Raw genomic sequence first — 23,937 nt, 5'->3', positions numbered from 1 at the left:
GAATTAGCTTCCATGCTGCGTTGTATTTATTTTGTCATGTTCCTATAGCAGGAATATTAAATAGGAATTCCTTAAAACAGATTTATATTCACTCCTATGCCTTTATATAGAATACCAGTACATATACTGTATTTCTTAAGATTTGGTTACTTTATAAACAGTATGTTAGTGCAAGAATTCTTTTTTTCATATTTAATAATTCCGGCATGTGTCAATAAATATGCTTGAGACCTCTGTCTCTCTGAATTACTCTTTACTAACTGGAAACATATTCCAAATTTATATTTTAAAAAAGTATTAAAATATCCTCACAATTTAGAGCATAACAATTCCCGAAATAATCATCCTACATTAAATTATTAAGATAAAAATGATTCAATCTATCGCTTGTAACAATACCTTTATGGTCCTAATAAATTAAGAAATAATTTACACCCAACAGATTTATTTTAAAATGGCCTGCAGTTATTATTTTGAATTTTATTGTACCTTAATAAATTGAGTTAAGGTACAATAAAATTTCATCAAGTTTCAAACAAAGTAATTCCATCTTTCCAACAGGGGGACAATAAATACTTAACCTTCAGACTACCAAGCTCTAAGACCAACACCAACTACCAAGCGGGGTCAGCCAAGACCCCGAGAAGAAATTGCTTTATAAAGAACAATGAAAACAATTTGTAATAAAATACTTAAAAGAAAATTATTAATATAGTGCATTTTGAAAATACAACATATTTAAACAATGAGTTCGGAAACAATAGAAGTCCAATTTTACCTTAACCTAACTGAAATTTTCTTCTCTAGTATTTTTTTCATATTTCGAATTCATGCATTCAAGTTTTTCACAATTTCTATCTTGAGTTCAAATTAAAAGTTCAAACTAATTTGGGGCAGGTATATTTTTGACAATAAGAGCAAAAATATTCACGAAAAATAAATAGGGTGTACAACTGAACAGAAGAAATTTATGTAACAAACTTCACATCTGAAGTCCACTTCACAGTTTCACTGCATGACAGACACAATGTTTTGGTTATTTTCTTGATATGGCTTTTGCACATGCATTGTTTTTACACATTTCACAGGATTCACTAGCATTCCTGACAGTTTTCTAGGGCACAACTGACATCAGCTTTTCATATAGCTTGATTAGAGGTTCACTATCTTCTCTTCCCATAGGCTCTCGCTCAGGAACAAGATATCTCATTGCAGTTATTGCTGGTTTGTGAAATCCTGTGTTTTGCTGAAGTCGTCGTTTCGTTTTCGGAATGATCGGCTCCTTCCCAAATTGGAGCAGAAAGTACATTATTCTGTGTGTAGAACTTGACTGAAGATGTGTATTCTTTGCCTTCCATATTACATAAGCATTGAGACACCCAATGTCGACAATGTTCAGGAATAAGACACAAGATCATCGTCTTGTGGTTTTCACAGAATATTCATTTACCATTTTGTCCATAGACTGCGCTTGTTTGAGAGCAATGTAAAATCAGTTCTTCTCTCTGGCAGTGAGACATGGAAAGTGACAAAATGCCTCACTCATGAACTGCAAACATTTGTGAATCGTTGTTTACAAAACATATTGGGGGTATGGTGGCCGAACGTCACTTTCAATACATTACTTTGGAAGAAGATGCAACAGAAGTCCATTCATCTGGAGATAAAAAGAAGAAAATGGCGCTGGATTGGACACACCCTGAGACGCCCAGAAGGGAACATTGCTACAGAACCACTCGAATGGAATGCTCAGGGGAGTAAGAAAACAGGAAGGCCCAGGATAACGTGGCAGCGGTCTGTTCAAGAAGAAGCTCAAAATCTAGGGAAGAACTGGAGAGAAGTGAAGGCCTTGCCCGCAAATAGGTCAGAATGGCGCTTTTCTGTTGTGGCCCTATGCTCCCCATATGGAGACATAGGACAACGAATATATGTATGTTTTTTGTCCATAGTATCGACACCCCATTTTAGGGCTAGGCAACAATACCTTGGGTATTCCATGCCTATTCTTTCTCATTGTTCCACACAGTGTCAAATATTTCTCGTAAAGTTCACTTGCAAGTGGAATAGATGTAAGAAAGAATATCTGTCGTAATGCCGTACCCTCCTTGTAGGCAGCTGGTTAGATCAAACACTACTCTTTGACATTGATTTTTTCAGGAGCAGCCCCTTCTTTTCCAGTGTACACCTGTAAGTTTATTGCGTAACTTGTTTCTACATCAACCAGGACCCAAATTTTCATTTCATACTTAGCAGCTTTTGATTTCATATAAACAATGAAAGGGCAGCATCCTCGGAAAGAAACAAGTTGTTCAGCTACAATTCTAATACACATCTTACAGTAGGTGGACTTACAGTGGTCGACAAACAAACTGAAGACATCTCTGATAGCAGCCAGTTTATCATTCCGTCTCTTTTCATCTCCTGTACTAGTGTCATCAAATCTGATGAATGTCAATAAATGCTGAAATAGAGTTCGAGATATTGCAGCAAGAAATATGTCTCTTTTGTACATGGGCTCTGTAGTTCATAAAAACTCTAAGACTCCACGTTAGCTGTCAAAACACTCATGGTTATCAAAAATGCATGCATTTCATCGACATCTGTTGGCAGCCATTGTCTCTGTTTTTCTGGATTTTTTTTGTATTCCATTTTTCATGAAAAGCCTGTGCCTTTTTATTAGTACAGTCTACAATAATTTTTCAAATACTATCACCAAACTATATCTTGAAAACATCATTCATTGTCTGAAGTCTCTGAGATGCACATGTAAGCACCGAAGGCACTCTAACAATATTTTGAACTGTTCGTCGTGTGATTTTTGGTGGAGTTTTAGACCAAGACAGACCATTTTTACTCGTATAATTTTCCTCAATCTCCATATCATCATTTTCATCTGCACCAACATCAACATCAGTATCACTATTTTCTATTTCATCTGCTACTTCTTCAACCTCTTCCATTTGTCTCTTCTAATTCTGACAGAGTGAAAATGAAGAAGTACAACTACTTCTTCATTTTCACTCTCACTCTCGCTCTGTATCATATGAGTCACTTCACCAACATGTTCCTGCTTATGTATGTCATATATTTTCCTCTCCCACGCCGTGGCGTCGTGGTCTAAGGCATCCTGCCTACGACTCAAGTTAAGGAATGCGCGCTGGTTCGAGTCCTCATGGGGAAGAAATTATCTCATAAAATTTCGGCCAGTGTATGGGACCGGTGCCCACAGAGCAATGTTATGCACTTCGGGAGCTACGATGGGTAGCGAAAATCCGGTTTCGCAAACCAGCTATAACGCTAGGGGGATCATCTTGCTAACCACACAATACCTTCATTCTGGTGGATGATCGTCCACCTCTGCTTCGGCATGTGGACGTGAGGCCAGCAGCCGGCTGGTCGGTCTTGGCCCTGCAAAGGGCTGTAGCGCCATGGATTTATACATTTTCCTTCCTGACATTTTTATGTATCAAGAAGAGTAATCGTGTACAACTCAATCTAAACCAGTAATCTACTGAACTAAAAGTGTAGACAGATTCCCAACAACAATGTACAAACAATTTGAGATACCTGAAAGGCTTATCAACAACAACAATGGGCAAAGAAAATAAACTAGTGACAAAAGTTTTGTACAACACAAACTACCAAGAGGGGTCAACAGAGACCCCACTGAATAAAAATAAATATTATTCTCTTAGGGATGGAACACTTACGTAACCAACACAACAGACATGACGCGATAAACAAGTCTGACAATAACAAGAAGTATCAATGTGCACAGATACCATTTTCACATGAAAATAATTAAAAATTTTGCGTCGGGGTCTCTTCTGACCCCGCTTGGTAGTCTGAAGGTTAAAGTAATGCTAAACTCGAAAAACTTATTGATGCAACTTAATTTCATATTCTATACCACTAACACCAAAAAAAAGTGTCCTATTGTTCATACTGATTCAAGATGAATAGTTTCTTAGTGTTTGTCCATTCCACTTTTTTTTATTGTCCTTCCCATTTCTATTTCTCTCATTTTTAGTAGGTACTTCACATGTAGTATATGTTTTATTTTAATACATATAATGACCATGAAGATATTTGGAAATGTCTTACAAAATTCTTGCTGAAGACCATTGTGGTAATATTCTGCCGCATCTGTAGTTTGTACATTTCGAAATTTTCGTGCTTCAGCCCAGAATTCAGGCGGGGGGAGGAGAGGTTGATGTGCCAATGTAGTTTTCCAGAATATAATAATATTCAAAACATTCTCTAATAGGAGGGGCCTCTGATATTAGCTCTGCAAAAAATCTGATATCGGTACTTCTGTTGCTGGTAAATAAGAAAGAACGAAATATAAAAATTTTTAACCACTTTCGAATTTCAGGTGCTTTGTGTCTCAGCTGCTGGTTTGATATACTGTTTGTTTCTTTTAATTTTCCAGAGCAAAAACTGTCCTAAGCGAAATTTACACTCTGTAATTTTAACACTGGGAACATTTATTTTGGTAGCATTGTGTGATGCAATTTCATAATATAACAAGAGCTTTGAAATGATTAACTGCTAACTACTTACCTGGGTGAAGCGGTTCCTGTGATTTCTGAAGTGAAAACCGTTCAATTTATAAGGAATTTTTTTGTGGAGATGCATTTGATTGTATATGCAAGGTGTAAAAGTGCCTAAACTAACTGACCCCAGTGCTGTCATGGAGGCCACACGAGGCCATATATCGTATGGAACCTACAATTTTTTTTAATTAATCGTATGGGGAAATGAAAATTTTGTCTGTAAGGAGCCATACGGCATATGGGTGCCTAAGTTTTGTACGTGGAGATCTATACAGATCTTAGATCATCTCTTCCTGTTCCTACTGTACCTACCGGTACCTATTTTGATGTTCATAAACAAAAATTATCCACCTCTTCAGCACTGGAATCCAGAATTATATAAAATAATGGTTGAAAAACAAGAAGTGCTGCAAATATACACTCCAAGATTCATCGAGACAAGTGTGCATCTATGGTGGTGCTACATGGTGTATTCTTTAAATCAAACTTGTACAATTAAATTGTAAAGCAAAACAATTTCTTTACTTCTTCTTTAATATTAAAAAAAATAATTAAATGACAATTGGAGAAATAGAGAGAGGAGAGTAAAATATATTTCAAGGGAGAAAACAAGGGGTGGGGTGTATGGCCAAGAAAAAAATTACCATGACAGCACTGACCAAACCTAACCTGTTACAGACTCATGTATGTAAGGTGAATAAGCTGAGTATGAAGGAAACTACCTCAGCGCTAATTTAACTCTTATAGATGAACTATATAAAGAACTTCAAGTGTCAATATTGTCTCAAAGGTTTCTGTGTAACAAACTTCATTTAGAAATGCCCATCTGCGATTATGTTAACTGTAGAAGAAGGAAGAAATATTGTCATATGAAGTTACTCAAATTTCCAATTAAGGACAAGGAAAGGCTACAAAAGTTATTTTTGATTTCACCCTTATAAATTGAACGATTTTCACTTCAGAAATCACCTAACTACCTCAGCACTAATTTCAGTAATTTAAGGACCAGTATAAAGTAAATTTGATTAAAGTGAGAAAGAAATTCGTAAGGGAGGCGGTCAGGAGGGATTGAGGTTGTCTACTAATTCGTTGCAAACAACTATTATAGGCTATTTCATTTGACTAACGATGATTTGTAGAGAGCAAAATACCTACAGTAGGGTAAAGAATCTAAATCAGTACGTTTGAGAACGGATATAAAAGTGTCAGGAAAATAACAGAATTACCGTATATTGCAATTAACTCTGCATTGGCAGAGAAACCGCACAGGGTATTGTAAATCTGCTGAAAATTAGAAAATTGTGTAAAAAAAAATGCATTCAGAGCGAATTTTCCAGCCTGATAATATCTCACCCGCGTTATGGACATAATTCAATACCGTAAGACTGATATAAAATGAATACAAGAACAATTTGTTAACCAAAGACGATGTTCAGTAGTTATTTAACAACATACAGAGCAAATAAAAACACAAACACATATTCTAGCAATAGTTCAGATGAAAAGAAAATGATTAGTACGACCGCTTATTCGTAAAAAGAACATTGCCAGCTGTGTAGCCTACATGAAGCAATATATCAGGTCTACGTTATGAACACGTTGAATTTAATGTGGACGAGAAACGTACAGTTATTATTTATCTGCTTCCATATCGCATCATATAATACACCTGTAAAATGAAAACATATAGGCCTAGAAAAGAGGAAACAAGTTTGGGAGGAGGGAGTTGTAATTCTTCCCCTTTCGGATAAATTTCAGAAGAGGGATACCTGCTTTTCCTTCATATTCAAAAATTATAATCTTGTTCACACAAAATAAATTAGTGCCTTTTCGTGAGCATCATGATGTGCATTCAACAAACGCAGACAAATCTGATCTTTTTAGTATTTTGTGATAATTGTTGCTAGGGAGGTATTGTATACTGAAAATTAAAAACAATTAGATTTCGTACATCAAATGATGACAGATTATATATTGAACGCAAACAACATTATATCAGCCATGTACCAAAATGTCATCTATGTGTGTTGATGAATTTGGGTAAAACAAGCTTCTGTATACTACAATTTAGCGACACATCAAAGTCTTATTGTAACATAACCTCACATTACAATGAGAAAGAAATTTGGAGGTGGCATGACGTAAAAAAGTCATCCCACAGTCGTATTACTCTATGTACTGTTCAGGTACTCTGCCATCTAGTGTTTGTTATTGCAAGCTCATTTCTCGACACTAGCGACGCATAGCGTCCGTTATTTTCCAGTTGCGTCTAAATTTAATATAAGCTTGGTCAATCTGTTTTATATATGATCTAGGGATATACATATTATTATTCATGTCCGAAAATTTATTACTGCGAAATTCTATCAGTATAACCACCTTACCAATGTAGTATGTTATGCGTTGTGGAAAGAACAACCTCTTGATTTCTAAAGTACTGGCATACGTCTCTCAGAATATTAGTCTTTATGTTAAAAAATGACTTATTGCGAGTTTATATTGTATCTGTATTATGTGTATAAAATAATATAATTAATAATATGTTCTGAATTTGTGAGATACAATTTCTCAAGTCATAATTAAAAAAAACTGGGTATTATATAAGTGGGCGTACAGTGATCAAGGAGTAAAAAAAATCTTACAATATAAATTAAATTATATATGTATATATTGATTCTTTGATACGACCGATACAGAGAGAAATTTTGACTCACAATGACACCCCAATGCATTCAGACTGGGAACAGGGGAATTTCCTGTTCATCGTTAGCTGTCTCTGAAATTTAAGTGAAAGAATACATCAGGGGCGTATACTGGTTAAAGGGTTTGGGCTACCGCTGACCCTATTATTACACAAAATATATCTAACAATTACTTTAATTTTAATTATTATGGTAAAACTAATAATACAAAATTATTACATTATGTTATATTATAAACTTTTTCTTTTGTAATTTCCTTGGGCTACCGCCGGTAGCCCACAAAATACGCCCCTGGCATACATAGACATGAAGTTACGTGAAATGTAAGTCAGCACAGCATAGATCAATGTACAGATCTCTGCTTCTGTGCAACGTCACATTTGCGGTGAGGAGGAAAGGAGATGGCAAAAAGGTAATGATTTTAACACGCTGACTCCCACGATTAAGATAAGCCATTTGAAATTGAACAGTCATTGACCGGCAGAGATAAAATATAAGATCTGTAGAACACTGAGTTAATGTTAAGTGGGCCGAGGGGTGCGGTTTTGTTTTGCTGAACTTCGAGGCAATGCTGGAGGTGTGTTGTGGACAAGAAAGATTGGATGAGAGCTGTAGGAGAGGCCAGAGTACTTCCTGGAGAATGGAGAATGAAAATCTAAGCAATGCTAACTCATTTAAAGTTTGTCTGGCTGTAGCCTGTATATATTTTCATTTGGTTTTATTTTGTTTATAGTTTAATTTTTCTATTATATTATTTGTATTTCTGGTGATGTGAAAGAGAAGATCTGACAGCCTTAACTACGCCAAAATAAATAAATAAATAAATAAACAAACACACACACACACACACACATATATCACACACACACAAATTTAAAAACATTTGAACGTATGGCACGTGATGAAATGTTTTCTTTCACTTCCTGACCTACAGTTGTTTTAAACTGAGTTAATCCTTTCAGGCATTTGGCTAAGAAGTTCATTAATTATTCATGTAAATGATACTATGTAAAGATTTCAACTTTATGGATGAGGAAATCTTAGAAAAGACAATTCGTTTTAGTTGTCTTTAATTGAGTTTCTGAGATTTCCGAAAAGTCTAACAACCAGTTTAATTAAAAAAAAAGAAGAAGCAAAAAGGACAACCCCGGCGTTAGTTTCAGCTAGTCTTAATATATAAAAGTGAATGTGGGTATGTATGTATTTATGTATGTGTGTATGTTCTCTATACAAATCTACATGCTTTGACTGATATGTGCCAAAGTTTGCACATTTAACCTTCATAACCAGGAGAAAAACATAGGCTATATTAAAATTATGCAAATGGACGTTAAATTAATTAAAAAATAAAAAATAAAAATAAGTACGATCAAACATTCATGTGTAATATTAAAATGCAATCTTCTATAGTTATTGTCTGTTGTATTCAACATCGACTTTCATGAGGCCATGGAAATTATAACACGAAATTAAATAACAGTGTTGATACATCATGAAGGCCAAAATCTAGACAATTCATGCAATAAGTATCTTTACGCAGTCCAGGACCGTATTATTAATTTCTCAATGCAGTTGTAGATAGTGAGCAGGCTGTGTTTTATTCAACTGAAATCTTGAATTCTTTGATACTACAAGGATTGCTACCACATAATTATTTTAGTACTTTATATTGAATCACCAATAGTACTATTGCGAAATATTGACCCACCAAAATTATGCAATGAAACAAGAATTGGTGTGAAAAACTTGTGCGAAACATAGTAAAAGTGGCAATATTAACGGGAAAAAGGAAAGGACAAGATGTTTTTATCCCACATATTGCTATGATACCCACGAACATTCCTTTCGATTTTAAGCAATTGAAATTTCAGTGCGACTAGCATTTGTAATGACCATATTAAAATGATGCTCAAGGACAGTTGCTCAAAGTAGCAGACATTAACTAAAAACATTCTCAACTATATTTTATAGAAGTGGAAAAAAAAAAAGTTTTACACATATCAAAAAGCAATTCAATGATAATTTTGTCATGTTCCTAATGTAGTAGATTATGTGAATGTACGAGTACATAATACGACTGAAAATAACACTATATTAAATCTAAAATATGTCTCTCAAAATATTGTTGTTCATGTCCTAAAATGTGTTATTGCGAAATTCTAGCTGCATAATCACATTGCTAATGTAGTATGTTACCCGTTGTGGAAAGAACAATCTCTTAATTTCTAAAATACCTGTAGGCCTATACTTCCCGCAGAATATTAGCTTTTATGTTAAAAAATGGCTTATTGCGAGTTTATATTGTATCTGTATTCTGTAATTATATAAAATAAGAATTAATATAATTAATATGTTCTGAATTTGTGAGATATAATTTCTCAAGTCATATTAAAAAGTACTAGGTATGATATAAGCGGATGTACAACGGTCAAGAGGTAAAAAATCCTTCAGTAAAAATTGAATATTATCCTACATATATTGTATTAATTCTTTGGTACGACCGACAAAGTGATAAATTTTGGCTCATAATGACTTTCCATCGGGTTCAGACTGGCAACAAGGGAATTCCTTGTAGGCCTATGTAATAAAAAGAAAAACAAATTCAAGTAATTTAGCTATAATACAAAGTGTGAATTATAGTAAGCGTTTTTAAACTTCATGGAAGGTCCTCAAATGAAAATAATGCAATTAAAATTTAAAATAGTGCAAAGTAACTCCAATTTAGCCTCAAATTCATCTCGATTAGAAAATTATTCTGTAACACCATTTGCCGACAAAACAGCTGCACAAACAAAACTAGAAAGTCTAAATGGATGAATAAGGAACAGATACACATATAACTTATCTTGAGATTGTGCACACCATCTGTGAAGAAAGGTAATTAATTTGATCTATATTTCAATCAAATTATGCACACGTTCTGTTGTTAAGGTATAGAAGTGCCATAAACAAATTCTATGACCACAAACAGTGGAAAAATACTGTACACATATACCGTCTATTGGTGGAAGTGATGAACAGATAAATTTGGTCCAGGTGAACACCCCTAGACCTATATAAAAAGTTTTTCATAGATGGTGCAAAGTTACCCCATTTTACGGTAACATACAAGTTCTACTGGGTGAACAGTATAGGTGATATAGTTGATGATATAGTTTTGTGGACTTCCGGATCTTACAGACATAGAGACAAAATTCAAAATTCTGCTCTTAAAGCTCTAAATCAACTACATGAATGGAATACATCAAATTTGGTGACACTTAATTTAAGCAAAAGTAACTACCAAATATTTTCACTTGGTAAAAAAGAAAGAGAATTCAATATCCAATACAATGGCCAACACCTTCCTAGGACTTATGAATCCAAATATCTTGGAGTTATTTTCGATAGTAAGTTAACATGGAGCAACCATTTGAAATTCATTTCTGAAAAAGCTCGTAAAAGATTCTCCCGTCTAAAAAGACTAGCAGGAAAGAAATGGGGATGCTCTAGGAATACTTTGAACATTACATACAAAATGTTTATACAGCCAGTGCTGACATACTGCGGAAAAATTTTAATTACTTCACCTTTCATAAACGAAATAGAATATGTTCAAAACCAAGCTCTCAGGCTCATTACTGGTGGAATCAAAACAACTCCAATAGATTCTATGAGATTCCTCACTAATATTAACAGCATCAAAATTACAATAGAAGAAAAAGCACTGATTCAATATGAAAAACTTATCAGATTACCAGGAAACAATTGGCATTCATACAGTCCTCTCTGTAGATTGAAAACTCAAAGTTTCATATCCATGGTTCAAGAATTAAAACAGAAAATCGATATCCCGAATGTAAAAGAAAACTTACAAATTAAACCAAACCCTTTAACTCTATTAAATATAGAATACAATCTAAATTTAACAGAAGAAATACTGAAATCAGAAGTAAACACTGAAATAATGAAACAATTGTCTTTAGAGACAATTAATATTAGGTACCATCCACAAAACTGGCTTCATTTATACACCGACGGATCCTTGATCTCCAGAGAACAAGATGCCGGTGCAGGTGTTACGTGCTGTCTCTTCTCACTTTATAGATCTCTTGGATAGACCAGCCTCATGGTCTAGTGGTCAGAGCTTCTGGCTATAGTTCATGAGGTCTCGGGTTCGATTCCCAGTTAGAGCACAGGAATTTTTCCTTAAAGGGGATTATTCCTGTGTTCGTCCATGGTCTGGAATTTAGGTTAAGTTTAGATTTAAGACCTCTCCTGGCACCACATTATCATAATCATCCTATCACATCATCGGGGTAATGTAACTCTGCCTTCCAGGCACCCCAACCTCAGAAGTGGGTTACAACTAAGCCGTGGCCAGGAGAGAAGACCAGAAATGTCGAAAAGACAACCTGGTGGCATTGGATAAAAAAAAAAAAAAGATCTCTTGGATATGGAACAACAAGTTTTGATGGAGAAATCATTGTAATAAGTGAAAGTCTCAGGAATCTTCTATGCTACATCAATAAATTTAAGAATGCAGTTATATTGTCAGACTGCAAAGCAGCTATTCTATCAATAGTCTCTAGACACACACCTTCATCTCAAACAGCAGAAATAACTAAAATTCCCTCTCAATTAATATCACTCAATAAAAGAATTGTATTCCAATGTGTCCCATTATGGAATCCTGGGAAACGAGAATGCGGATGCACTAGCAAGGAAGGGCAGCACCGCTACTTACAGACCTGTTACTAAATCTATGTATTACTCTGTGAAAAGATTTATTAAATCTACATACTTAGATTTCAACAAACAAAATTTGATAACACAATCTCAAGGGAAAAAATGGAACTCTCTGCATCATAATCCACAGTTAATTCCCGATTTACCACGAAAATCGTCTGCAGCTGCATTTAGATTGGCAACAGGTCATGATTGTTTGGCCAAACACCTGCGTAGAATTGTAATATATCAGTCCCCTAACTGCCCATTGTGCAACTCAAACCAAGAAATGGATTCGGAACACCTCAATATCTGTGCTTCAGTGGCTGACCATGATAATATCTTTGAAAAATATTGGAGTGCAAGAGGTCAAATGACTTTATTGTCAAACACCTGGCATTAGAAAACAACAACAGTATAGAGCAGAACAGGTTTCATGGCTCTTAGCCTGCTGACCGGCCAGCTTGCTATGCACGTTGAGGCATATTTTGTAATGTTTCCTGGATGACTTTAGCACAGGCTTCAATGATATGGTTCTTTAAATGTTCCACATTCTCAATTTTCTCTTCATCCTACCAAGAGCTTTTATGGAATTTTGATAATTAACTTTTCCTGCTTTACTGTTTGGTTAACCTGTGACAGTTTCAATGCATTATTGTGATTATTTGAAGCTTTCCTATAACAAATTGCTTGATTTTCGTGATGACATTATCGAAAGAGGAAAGAATTGATATCATTCTTCATTCTGGTAGGTTACCCACAGAAATGTTGCAGCAGACTGCACGAACAGTTCCCTGGACATTGGAATGGTCGATGTAGAGCAGTAGAATGGCTGGCCAAGTCTCCAGATTTAACAACTCTTGATTTTTTCTTTTGGGGTTACATTCTCTGAGGATTAGAAAGCTGCACTCATAGAATTTTAAATTTTGCAAATTGTTTAGTTTCATCCTCTGATATCAGTTTGCTGAAAGTACACATCATTTGTAATTGTTTAAGACTTACATTTGTTGCAGACATTGTGGAGGCCATTACACCTCACAAGCTGCGGGGATTGCGTCATCTTCTGAACTCCAGTGCTATGGACATCATGTACTACACCAGTCCTCTCTACGGGTGTGAGGTTTGTTGTGTTAGTTTAGCAGATTTTTATGATGGGATTGTTTTCTGTGTACTGTCTGGGTAACTTAAGTGATTGTTTTGTATAAGAGAAATAAAAGAGTAAAGGCAATTTTATTACAAAAATATAAATTATACTGACACAGTCTAATTATTTTTCAACATAGTTATCCTCTTTTTCGACATACTTTTCTCAATGTTTGAAATGCTTCATAATTACATTTGAGAAAAATGTGTTTATTTATAAAGCTAAATGTGTGCGACATATTTGAATTCATTGCTTCTGAAACAATGCATTGTCCTTGCTGCAGAAGTTTTGAAGGGGATCATAAACATGATAGTTACTTAGAAATAAGTTTGGAAAGTAGAATGTGATCGTACATGACAATAGTGAGTTTCAGTTTGTCATTATAATTAACAGAATATATCACTATTAACAGTCTTTCCATATTCCAGATATTGCCCCAGTAAAGGTTCTTTGATATGTTAAAACAAGATGAGTGTACGTTTCTTGCAGAAGAAATATTTGTAACTTTTTTTCATTGAAAAATTTTATTTTCCTCCATGCTTTGTTGTTGGTTTCATGCTCAAAATGTTACACCCTTATCTTCTGAAATGGCAATTAATTATGATTGTTAACATCTACAGTGAAACCTTTCCTTACGGACACTCCCAATATACGAACACTCCTCAAATACGGACAGATTTTTATGTCCCAACTGAAATAATACAGAAATAATGATAAATTTAACTCTCGTTTACGGACACTCTCAGACACGGACACGGACAGCTGTTTCATGGTCGTAAAAGCTTGCTTTACCTCCTGACTGCGGACAGAACTTGGTTTTCAAGACCTAATGTGTTACAAAAATGGAAAATTTAGTCTTGAGAACTGTACAGAAATTCCTTAACATGAAATAAAACAATAAGGGTCTTGTAGGCTACCACTAGTCCAGCCACCCAGCTGGTAGCGGATGGATAAACAGTCACAAAATTTAACCTGTCTGATGGGTCTAAGGTTTCCGCGATCGTGAAATTGTATTCGACACATGATTGGGTTAGTGGGATTATTCTCTTTACTTCAATCGGTTGTTCTGTTTCGAGAGACATGGCACCTGAACATAAAGGTTAAGTTGAAAACTGTAAATTGTAGTACTGCATAACTGTAGACCTAGAATAAAATTGCAGAGCACAGTATTGTATTTTTCTTTTTCGGTCTTGTTTACTGTAGTTCAGAGTTGCAAAGAATTTACTGTAGTACAGTAGACTGTATGTAGAATTAAACTACAGTAATACATTTCATTTAAAGCGTGAAGGGATACATAATGCATATTATAAATTTACTGTTAAATTGGGGAGCCCCCCTCCCAATAAAGGACACCTCCCAGATGCGGACAGATTGTTACATCCCTTCAATGTCCATAAATGAGAGGTTTCACTGTATTACGTTATAGTTATTTTGAAAAGTTTCCTCTTAAGAGAATTTGCTGAATTTAGTGCGTGTTATTTGTTTAAATCAACATGAATATTAATGACTAAAATAAAAAAAATAATTGTCAAAGATAGAGATCAAGATCTTACCCTAAACACCCATATATCTGGATTAAGTCTCCAGTCTTGATATTATTAACAAGATACAGTGGGTTAATACATCCATGAAGATGAATTACTGTTGACATAGAATTCATTCTGCAACAAACACAAAAATGTTCTGAGAGGGGAGAATGCTCTACCAGTAATGTTCTTGGTGGTCTAATGATTTTCATGCTTACCTTTTAACTTAAGTATGATTTCATATCTTGTTGAGGGTGATGGTCCCCTTTCCATGCCTTGTTGAGAAGTGCCACTGAAACTGTATGAATATTATGCTCAAACATAATGAATACTTCTGCATAAAATGCTGTGCACTACTGTCTAATTAGTAGGCATATATTACAACAGTCTTGTAATATTTAAGTCAGGGATATATTTTCGTGATTGTTTTCAAAATTTCATCGTAACATTTTCATTTGTTTCCTCTGCCTTTTTTTATTACTTTCTGATTTTTTGGCAGGACAGCTTTGATCTCTGATGAATATTCATTAGCTAGTTTCTTTATTATTAGTTTCTGCTTATTGAGAATTTGAGAAAAACCTCTTTTGGCTTTAGAAATGCTTTGCCACAAGCGCTTCTTGATGTGAATATTTTTTAAAGTGAAGTTCAGAACTATTGCCTGAAGTTGAAACTAGGTAATATTTTCTTTATTTCTCTATACCTCTTCATTTCATTTCTCTTCTTTTTTTTTATAGAAGATCCTGTCAATCTATTGTCAAATTAATTTTCTTTCTTTTTAGCCTCAATTTTTGCTTTTCATTTTGTTTTCTCTTTAAAGTCTGCATAACCTCCTAATTCCTTAAGTCTTTCCCTCTGTTCTGCTTTGAATTTTGATGCTGTTTTTGCCATTCTGAAACATAAACTAATACTTATATACTGTAAGTCTCAAAAGTGTTGCGAAAATGTGACTTACTCTACAAATATATTACCTATATCCTAAAAATTCCTCTAGTACAAGAACAAAAAATATTTCTTATGGCAGAAAGTGAAATTGATATACAAAAGTCAATTTTTAAATTGCAGAATATTTTGCAGACATATAACATGAAGATCTCAGAAGAAAAAAAACTAAATCAATGGCATTATGTGGCAAACATCTTGTAAGAGCAAAAATATACATCAACAATAAAGTGATAGGACAAGTTACTGACTTTGTTTATTTAAGAAGCCATATTTTATTAATTATTTATCAAATGGATCTCCAGAAAAACTTGATCAAATATAACAGAGTAAATGGGATATTACAAAGAAATTTTGAAAACAATTGGGAAAGGAAATCCAACTGAGTTTCCATAAAATAATAGCGAAACCAGCTCTAGTAGGCTATATGAGAGTGAATGTTGGACATTGCGCAAAAATTATAAAAAAAAAAAAGAAATTCGTCACAAATGAGATTTATACAACTCATATCAGACATCACCCTGAGAGATCATATGCGAGGTGAAGAACTGAGGAACTGATGGGATATAGAAGAAATGATATCAGATGAAGCCTATAAATATCAAGAAAAATGGAGACAGCTTATTTTTAGGACGATAGCATACCTTTGAAGATTCTTCACTATAATCTCTGTGGCATAGAGATATAGAACAACAACATCGGAGAAGGACTGAGCAGTTCTTATGTAGTTACAGAACGGGAATTATACCCAAACTGCAGTTCGGGAGAAGAAGTAGGAATTGCTCATGTGTTTAATTTTCTCTTACTAAATTATTCTATTGTGACAGCGACGTGAGATTCGAACTCACGACCAGTGTCCCGCAAGAGAGCAGATCGCGCGGAGTACTGACGGACGGCGCGCGGCGGAGAGAAGAGAGGGGGGGGTGTATTACGTCAACGCGACGAGGGGAGAGTGCGCGCGCAGCTGCTACTTACGGAGTAAAGGGGGACGGACCCTCCCGAATCTTCTAGAGAAGTCCGTCCGAAGTGGAGATAGCCAGATAATTCGAGAAGTCGTACTTTCCAGAAACTGTGGTGTGAGTATAAATTACGCGCGCAAGTGAACGCGAGGCAGTTTCAGTTTATTCAGTCAGGGAGTAAGCCAGAGCAAGCAAGCCAGTCTTGTATACCGGAGTTCGAGTCGAGTGTGCGTCCGCAACTGTGTCAGCATCCGAAGGCCTGAGTTCGAGTGCAGTGGACCGCAGTTGGAGGGACCTGAGTTCGAGTACAGTGAACTGTCTCTGAAGGTCTGTGGTTCGAGATACTGTGAACTCGAGTGACTGAGCTAGAAGAACTGTGAACTGAGAACTGATAGTTCTGATTTGTAAATAGTGCTTTGTAAATATTAGTTAAGATTAACAGTTCATTGTTGTTCGTAATAGTTCAAGTAAATTGTCATTGCCATCAGTGGAGTGCTATAACGAATACTGTGTTGAGTGAAAATCCTATTGTTGACGAGAGCGTTTAAGGTGAATTGTAGAAAGGAATTATTGTTGGAAGAATAAAATCCTATTGTTGAGTTGAAATAAATGTACACTATTTTACTTGTTTCGTCACTGACATTTAGTAGCTAATTCTCCCATATCACTGGAGATATGTTCCTAAACCTACTGTGGATATGCAAAACCGCAGATAATAGTGAACCCTATAAATAAGTCTTTTTTTCGATAATATATACACCTATGATATAGTTTAATTGATAAATTACAAACAATAAAACATTACAAAAATCAAATAATGATACTGTAATAATAAAAGTTGTGGTGGTAGTGGCGGCGTACTTAAAAATAAACTATTATCTTTCTGCAGGTTCAGCGTGGGCTGTCAGAAGAATTAAATCGACTTTACACCATGTTCACACAGCGAAATCCGTATTTCACGTCCAATGGCGGAAAGGTGTCTGTGATAGCTCATTCCTTAGGCTGTGTTATTGTGTACGACATTGTGACTGGATGGAAGCCTGAAACATGGCAGGTATGAAATAAGAGCAGAGTTATGATAATATTATTGTAATATTTCTGTATTAATGTTTATGTGATTTGAATTCTTAGTAATTTTGTGCTGTAACTATTACGTTGCTAAGCGGGATGAAGTTACAGGAGAATGGAGAAAGTTACACAACACAGAACTGCACGCACTGTATTCTTCACCTGACATAATTAGGAACATTAAATCCAGACATTTGAGATGGGCAGGGCATGTAGCACGTATGGGCGAATCCAGAAATGCATATAGAGTGTTAGTTGGGAGGCCGGAGGGAAAAAGACCTTTAGGGAGGCCGAGACGTAGATGGGAGGATAATATTAAAATGGATTTGAGGGAGGTGGGGTATGATGATAGAGACTGGATTAATCTTGCACAGGATAGGGACCGTTGGCGGGCTTATGTGAGGGCGGCAATGAACCTTCGGGTTCCTTAAAAGCCATTTGTAAGTAAGTAAGTAAGTAACTATTACGTTAGTGCTTAAGTTTGGTACTTTCACATGTAAATGCTATCTTTTGTGAAGGCTGGCACCACCTCACGATCAACTGTCAGTGGTGAAGATTCATCACTTCCAGAAACACCACGACAAGAGTATTTGTCACCAGAGAATTCTTGTCTTCGATTTCAAGTAAGTATTAATAATCTAGATTGTAGTTTCACCATAAATATTATGGATTAGGCTATTAACCTACCCTGTGTAGTGACCAGGTTGAAGAATATTCCCATTGTAGCTCATGCATACCGTAAAAAGCGACTAAAATGGATACCAGTGGCTGGAGGTATTACCACAGTCTAGTATATACAGTCATGAAGCTTAAGTTGTGAGGGTACTAGGAACAATAGACTGTGCCGGTACTATTTTGCGTTGTCTATGATGAAGCGATAGTAGCGATCCTAGTCGTTAGCAGCTATGTATGGATGGATATTCCCTACATATTGAGCTTCGTGACTGTATATACTAGACTGTGGTATTACCAAACCATCCTGTCTCTAGCGTGCATAAATGTAGAGACTTAGTCCTCCAGGTTGGGAGTTGGGCTTGAAGGTTGATAACCTCACACCATAAAAAAGCCATTGTCTCGAAACCTCAAACTAATTTTTGGATAATAGGAAGGACAAACTGGTAATGACTGCAGCTGAGACAAACAGATATGAATATTGGAACTTGGATTGTTAGATCTCTGTATAAACCTGGAGCACTGCATGGACTAGTCAAGAGGAGGATCTTAAGACGGATTTATGGCTCAGTTCAGAATGAGAGGGAATGGAGGATAAGGTATAATACAGAGATATACAACTTATATAAAGATGGACAGGACATGTAAGAATGGAGGAAGAAGGAATCCAGAAGAAAGTCCTATCTCAACAAATAGTAAAAGGAAGGTTGGAAAACCCAAGAAGAGATCGAAGGATGAAGTGTGACAGGATATCTTCAGACTACTGGGGATACTGGTATGGAAAGCAAAGGCTAGAGATTGTATTGGAGGCGACTTATAGAGGAGGCCAAGGCTCAATTTGGACTGTAACGTCATAGCAGGCTATTAACTTGTTCTGTATCTAGATTAATTTTGTCTTGTCATCAGGTCAAAGATCTTCATCTGTTATGTGATATCATTTTTGAGAGTAGGAGAGGGGGAGGGGGAGGGGGAGACCCCCCTCACTTCACTTTCGTAATTCGGGTTTCACATATTGCGGATAGATGGCAGGACTGTGATCCATTTGCAAGTTGCACACCACTTCAACAGGCCATTCTATGCATTATGTGTATCTGTGTGGAGAGTTATGTTGTGTACTACTAGGATGAGTGTATGTGTGAGTGTTCGTGAAAGCAGAGCCTTGCTTACTGAGGTAAGGCTACTTGCACTGAAAGGTCACCATGTATCCCAGAGCACCATTTACGACACATCTCCCATGTACTATGGACTCCTTGGGCACAGATCATTTGACATTTTTGGGTTGGGAGACTGATTGCAGTGGCTAAGACTACTGGCAATGGGATGGCCACATTCCTATGCGAAAGACTTTTGTTAATCTGTTCATTATATTCTGATAGACTACCTTTTTTAATCACCTGTCATCACCTTCCTTTAATAAATAACAATAAATTTAGATCTATTGAAGTATTAGGTCCAGGAAGAGTAAGAAAGAAGCTTATAAGCAACTCCTTATCACTATAATGTGTATGTTCCTTCTTAAAATGGGTGAAAACTTTTATCTGTCCACCACTTTACAATTAGTACTGTTCCATTCCATTACTTTGGTTTCAGATGCATATGTTTTAATATAATATTATTCATCTCAGAGTATTTTTTTCCTGCATGCACAAGCCTGAAAACATAACCTTAATTTCTTGAGCACATTGTGAGATTTTCTCCCATGAGAAAGAAGTACGCCGAATCTGTTCCATTTTCCTACTTATGTTGAATTGTTCAAGGCACCATTCTTTGATGTAGTCTATTGCAATAGCACGGAAGATGGAAACAGTGTCTTTCAAAGAATCTAAGGTAATTAAAACTTCCTCTTCAAAACTTTTCATTCTGTTTTCACTTCACTTGTTAGGATGGGTATATACAGAATATACCATTACCTAAAAGGTCTAAGAGGCACTGACAAGTTAGTGGTGGTGGGGGGGAAAGTAGATATTTTAACTGAATGGCTTTTGCTGTCTGTATCTGTGGCTCAAGTGCTATTCTAATTCCGGGCTTAGAATATGTTGTCATGTAAACAAAAGCACGTGTATGAATAAAATCCCACTGACTGATGAAACCTTACAACTTTTGTGCTACTTGACGTGGGTGAAAATGTAGTTCGCCGTGTATTTCGCAAAATCAACTTATCACTTCAATACAATCATAACAGTCGTTTTCTAAAACAATTTTTAACATTGTTTAATTATATAATTATGAAAACATGTCACAAATTCATAATTTTTTAACATATTACAATTATGGTATGTAGCGCATGCGCAGAAAATGCTTTGGAAGGAAGGAGAAGAGCGGAAATTTAAATTTCAGTTTTGCAAGATGGCTGCTCACATAGAATATGTTAAGCATCGGAAAGGCAAACAGTTGAGAAGTGGCAAAAAGCAAATTGTTCTAAATGTGTTCAGTGAATTCTGTGAAAAGTATCTAACATTAAGTATTCAGGATATAGTAAATTTGACGACATTGGTGTTTCTTCACCAAGCATTAACTTTGCATTCTTCACCAAGCATTAACTTTGCAAAACGTGTAAACGCAAAAAGCCTGTGACAGAAGTGCAGTGTGACGAGTTTGTAAGAAGTGCAGTGAGTCGTAAAGTGCATCACCTTTTTGAAATGAACGAGCCACCTACAATAAATAAAGTAATGACTTTTATAAATAGTAATCCCGACTTGCTGAACTTCAAGAAGACAAATCTTCACAATATTCTGTGGGACATCGGGTTTGAGTTTGTACAGAGAAACACAAAGAACATTATTGTTGACCGTGAAGATATATTATTGTGGCATAGAAAGTATTTGAAGAAAATACGAGAATATATGCGAGAGGGACGTAAGTTATATTTTCTTGACAAGACATGTGTCAATAAAGGTCATGCTGTTTCTAAAGTGTGGGTAGATTCTACCATAAAAACAAAAAAGCAGGCGTTTTTGTTAGGGCTGACTACCGGGTTGAAAAATCCAACTGGGAAAGGTAGGCATCTCATTTTACTTCACATAGGAAGTGAAGATGGTTTTGTGGAAGGTGGGGAGTTCATTATGGAATCAAAGGAAACAGTGGACTATCATGAAAAGCTGACTGGCGACGTCTTCATAAATTGGTTTAAAGGAATTTTGTCCGCTTGCACCTAACAGTGTAATTATTATGAACAATGCCTCCTACCATAGTGTAAAGTTGGATCTCGTTCTCACTAAGCAATGGCTGAAAAAAGTTATGATCGAGTGGATGGATGCGAAAAGAATAGGATACAGCATGGACATGGTGAAGGACGAACTGATAGAACAGATAAAGACAGTTAACATTAACAAGAAGTTCGACAAATATGTTGTGGATTCTATGGCAGAACAGGCATGTCATACAGTGTTAAGACTCCCTCCTTGTCACTGTGTATTTAATCCTATAGAAGCCGTTGGGAGCAAAGTGAAAGGGTATATTGCCCTAAATAATAAATCTTTTAAACTTAATGAAGTCAGGACCTTACTAAATGAAGGCTTAAAGTTGGTAACACCGGATATGTGGCGGTCGTTCATATGCCACGTGGAAGGAGAGGAGAAGATATTCTAGAAATTGGATGGCCTGTGCGACACCATTGTTGACCGGTTTGTTATCAACCCAGTTGAGTGCAGCAGCAGCAGTGGTGAAGAGGAAGAGGGGAGTTTCCTGGAAGGAGTCCGCGCCTTGTCTAGGCAGTTAAAATAGTTATTTCATGTATTTTATACTTATTAGTAGGCCTCTGATGCTCTTAACAGGCCTGTTCATGACATTGAATCTGGATTGCATTCATATTTACTTACTTTAGTCGTCATTTTTCCGATTTTCTCGTAAGAACGTGACCTCGATTGAGCAGTGACAGTTATATACAGGTAAAAGTGACAGCCACATGGCGGGTAGAATAGTGCCACAATTCTGCCCAATCACAGCAGCTCGCGGATGGATACCTTTTGCAGCTTTGTTTACAGTACAACATATTCTTAGCCCGGAAATTGTATAGTGCGCTGGTCTTCCATTCAAGTGTCATGGCTTCCATCACTGGCCAGGTCGTGGTGGACAAAACATGTTGCAGAGGGTTTTTTATCATCTTATTTCCGTTTCCCTATGTCATTCCACCAGCACTCTCCTTCTACCCTTCATTGCATCTATCATTTGCAGTGGTTAAAAATAGGCTGAGGTGAAGTCTTGAAGGTAGTATGGATTCTGATGCTGATACAAGGACAACTTACGTCTCTATGCTCCGGAGCTTATCACACCACTCATCTGAGATGGTCTGAGGATGGGCCCTAGCTCTGTCAAGACAGGCAGGATGATCCATCTGTCAGCATCAGATTCACGAATGTCACTCAGTCCACCTGTCAGACTTGGACAATCATAGCATATAGAGTGCACAATGAGACAAAGGAAGAGGTAAGTGCATGGTTCTGGCCTCGAAAAGCCAAGCTAAGTGAAGGTAAAATGAAGCCAAATGATTACGTCAAAGAAGGGACACTTTGTAAAATGGTAAATTCGGTAGTGGTGGTGGCAGTGGCAGTGGCAGCGGCAATGATAATGGCAAACATTTTCTATTACAGATGGAAAGCAGAAATTTTTGTTATAGGATATGCATGTACAAGAACTGAAAATCTTTTCATTGTGCATTGCAGAGCTGAAATTATGTTTTGACTTTTCAGATTGACAATTTATTCTGTATGGGCTCTCCATTATCAGTATTCCTGGCCCTTCGATTGCGAGACCCTCAGGCACCTGGCCATGTGGAGACCATCTTGCCACCTTCCCTGTGCAACAACTTCTACAATGTGTTTCACCCATCTGATCCTGTTGCTTACAGGTGCGAAATATTGGCTATTAGAGGTTGATTACGTATTTCCATAACATCTTTGGGTTTTGTTAGGTGAGCAAGCGATCCTAGAAAGGGAAGTGTGTTGTGCCGGCCAAGATGCTCAGTATTCAGTCCGTCAGCTTACATTACGAAAAGAAGTCTATCTGCATCCATTCCAAGCCACTCTTTTACTGCAGCATCCATCCATATGTGAAGAATCTTCATAAATTATCTTAGTAAACATATATTTTTATGTTAGTCTTAGTATATTAGTATAAATAGGGTAGTATGGAGTATTTTTTTAAGAAACATAACTCCTACACAATCGAAAATTTATAGAAAAGTTATTGCCAATGTCGTAACTAGACAACGGAGTTTTAGGCACTAAAAATTGCAGTTTTAGGTGCTTAAAATAAGTTCAAAATTAAATAAATGAGACTCTATTTTAGTAAAACTAGGCATTTTAGGCACATATGATCAAAGCTTGAAACCTATTTATTTCACTGAAATTATACAGTAAAATATACAAAACACGGCACAAAAAAGTATACTTAAGAAATGGAGGCAGACAACTGTATATTATATAAACATAGCTGCATAAATTTAATATATTGAAAAAAATTAAATAATTATTACACTTTTTAAGTTATTGAAATTCAGTTCCATGCTCTTTTTCATAATTTTTCCAGTACATCATCAGAATTTTTTCTAAATTCTTCACAGTTAATCTTTGCCTTTTGTCAATGAGAATCATTTTGAAAGCAGAAAAACTTCTTTCTACTGAAACAGATGTGAGAGGAGCAAATTTTTAATTAGCTATAGTAAAA

The 23,937-nt window shown here is 36.0% G+C and overlaps 1 protein-coding gene across 2 annotated transcripts in view; it reads left to right on the top strand.

Moving 5' to 3' along the window:
- LOC138701615 (phospholipase DDHD1-like) overlaps positions 1-23,937 on the top strand; it is a 94,882-nt gene that overhangs the window by 26,406 nt on the left and 44,539 nt on the right. For both annotated transcript variants that reach the window (XM_069828689.1, XM_069828690.1), the window contains exons 7-10: positions 12,979-13,085; positions 17,423-17,587; positions 18,120-18,224; positions 22,962-23,119. In XM_069828689.1, the coding sequence (XP_069684790.1) occupies positions 12,979-13,085; positions 17,423-17,587; positions 18,120-18,224; positions 22,962-23,119 (535 nt within the window). The remainder of the gene's footprint in view (positions 1-12,978; positions 13,086-17,422; positions 17,588-18,119; positions 18,225-22,961; positions 23,120-23,937) is intronic.

This window comes from Periplaneta americana, chromosome 6 (assembly GCF_040183065.1).
Source record: "Periplaneta americana isolate PAMFEO1 chromosome 6, P.americana_PAMFEO1_priV1, whole genome shotgun sequence".
Classification (NCBI taxonomy): Eukaryota; Metazoa; Arthropoda; class Insecta; order Blattodea; family Blattidae; genus Periplaneta; species Periplaneta americana.
This window is presented reverse-complemented; position numbering and strand designations above follow the sequence as displayed.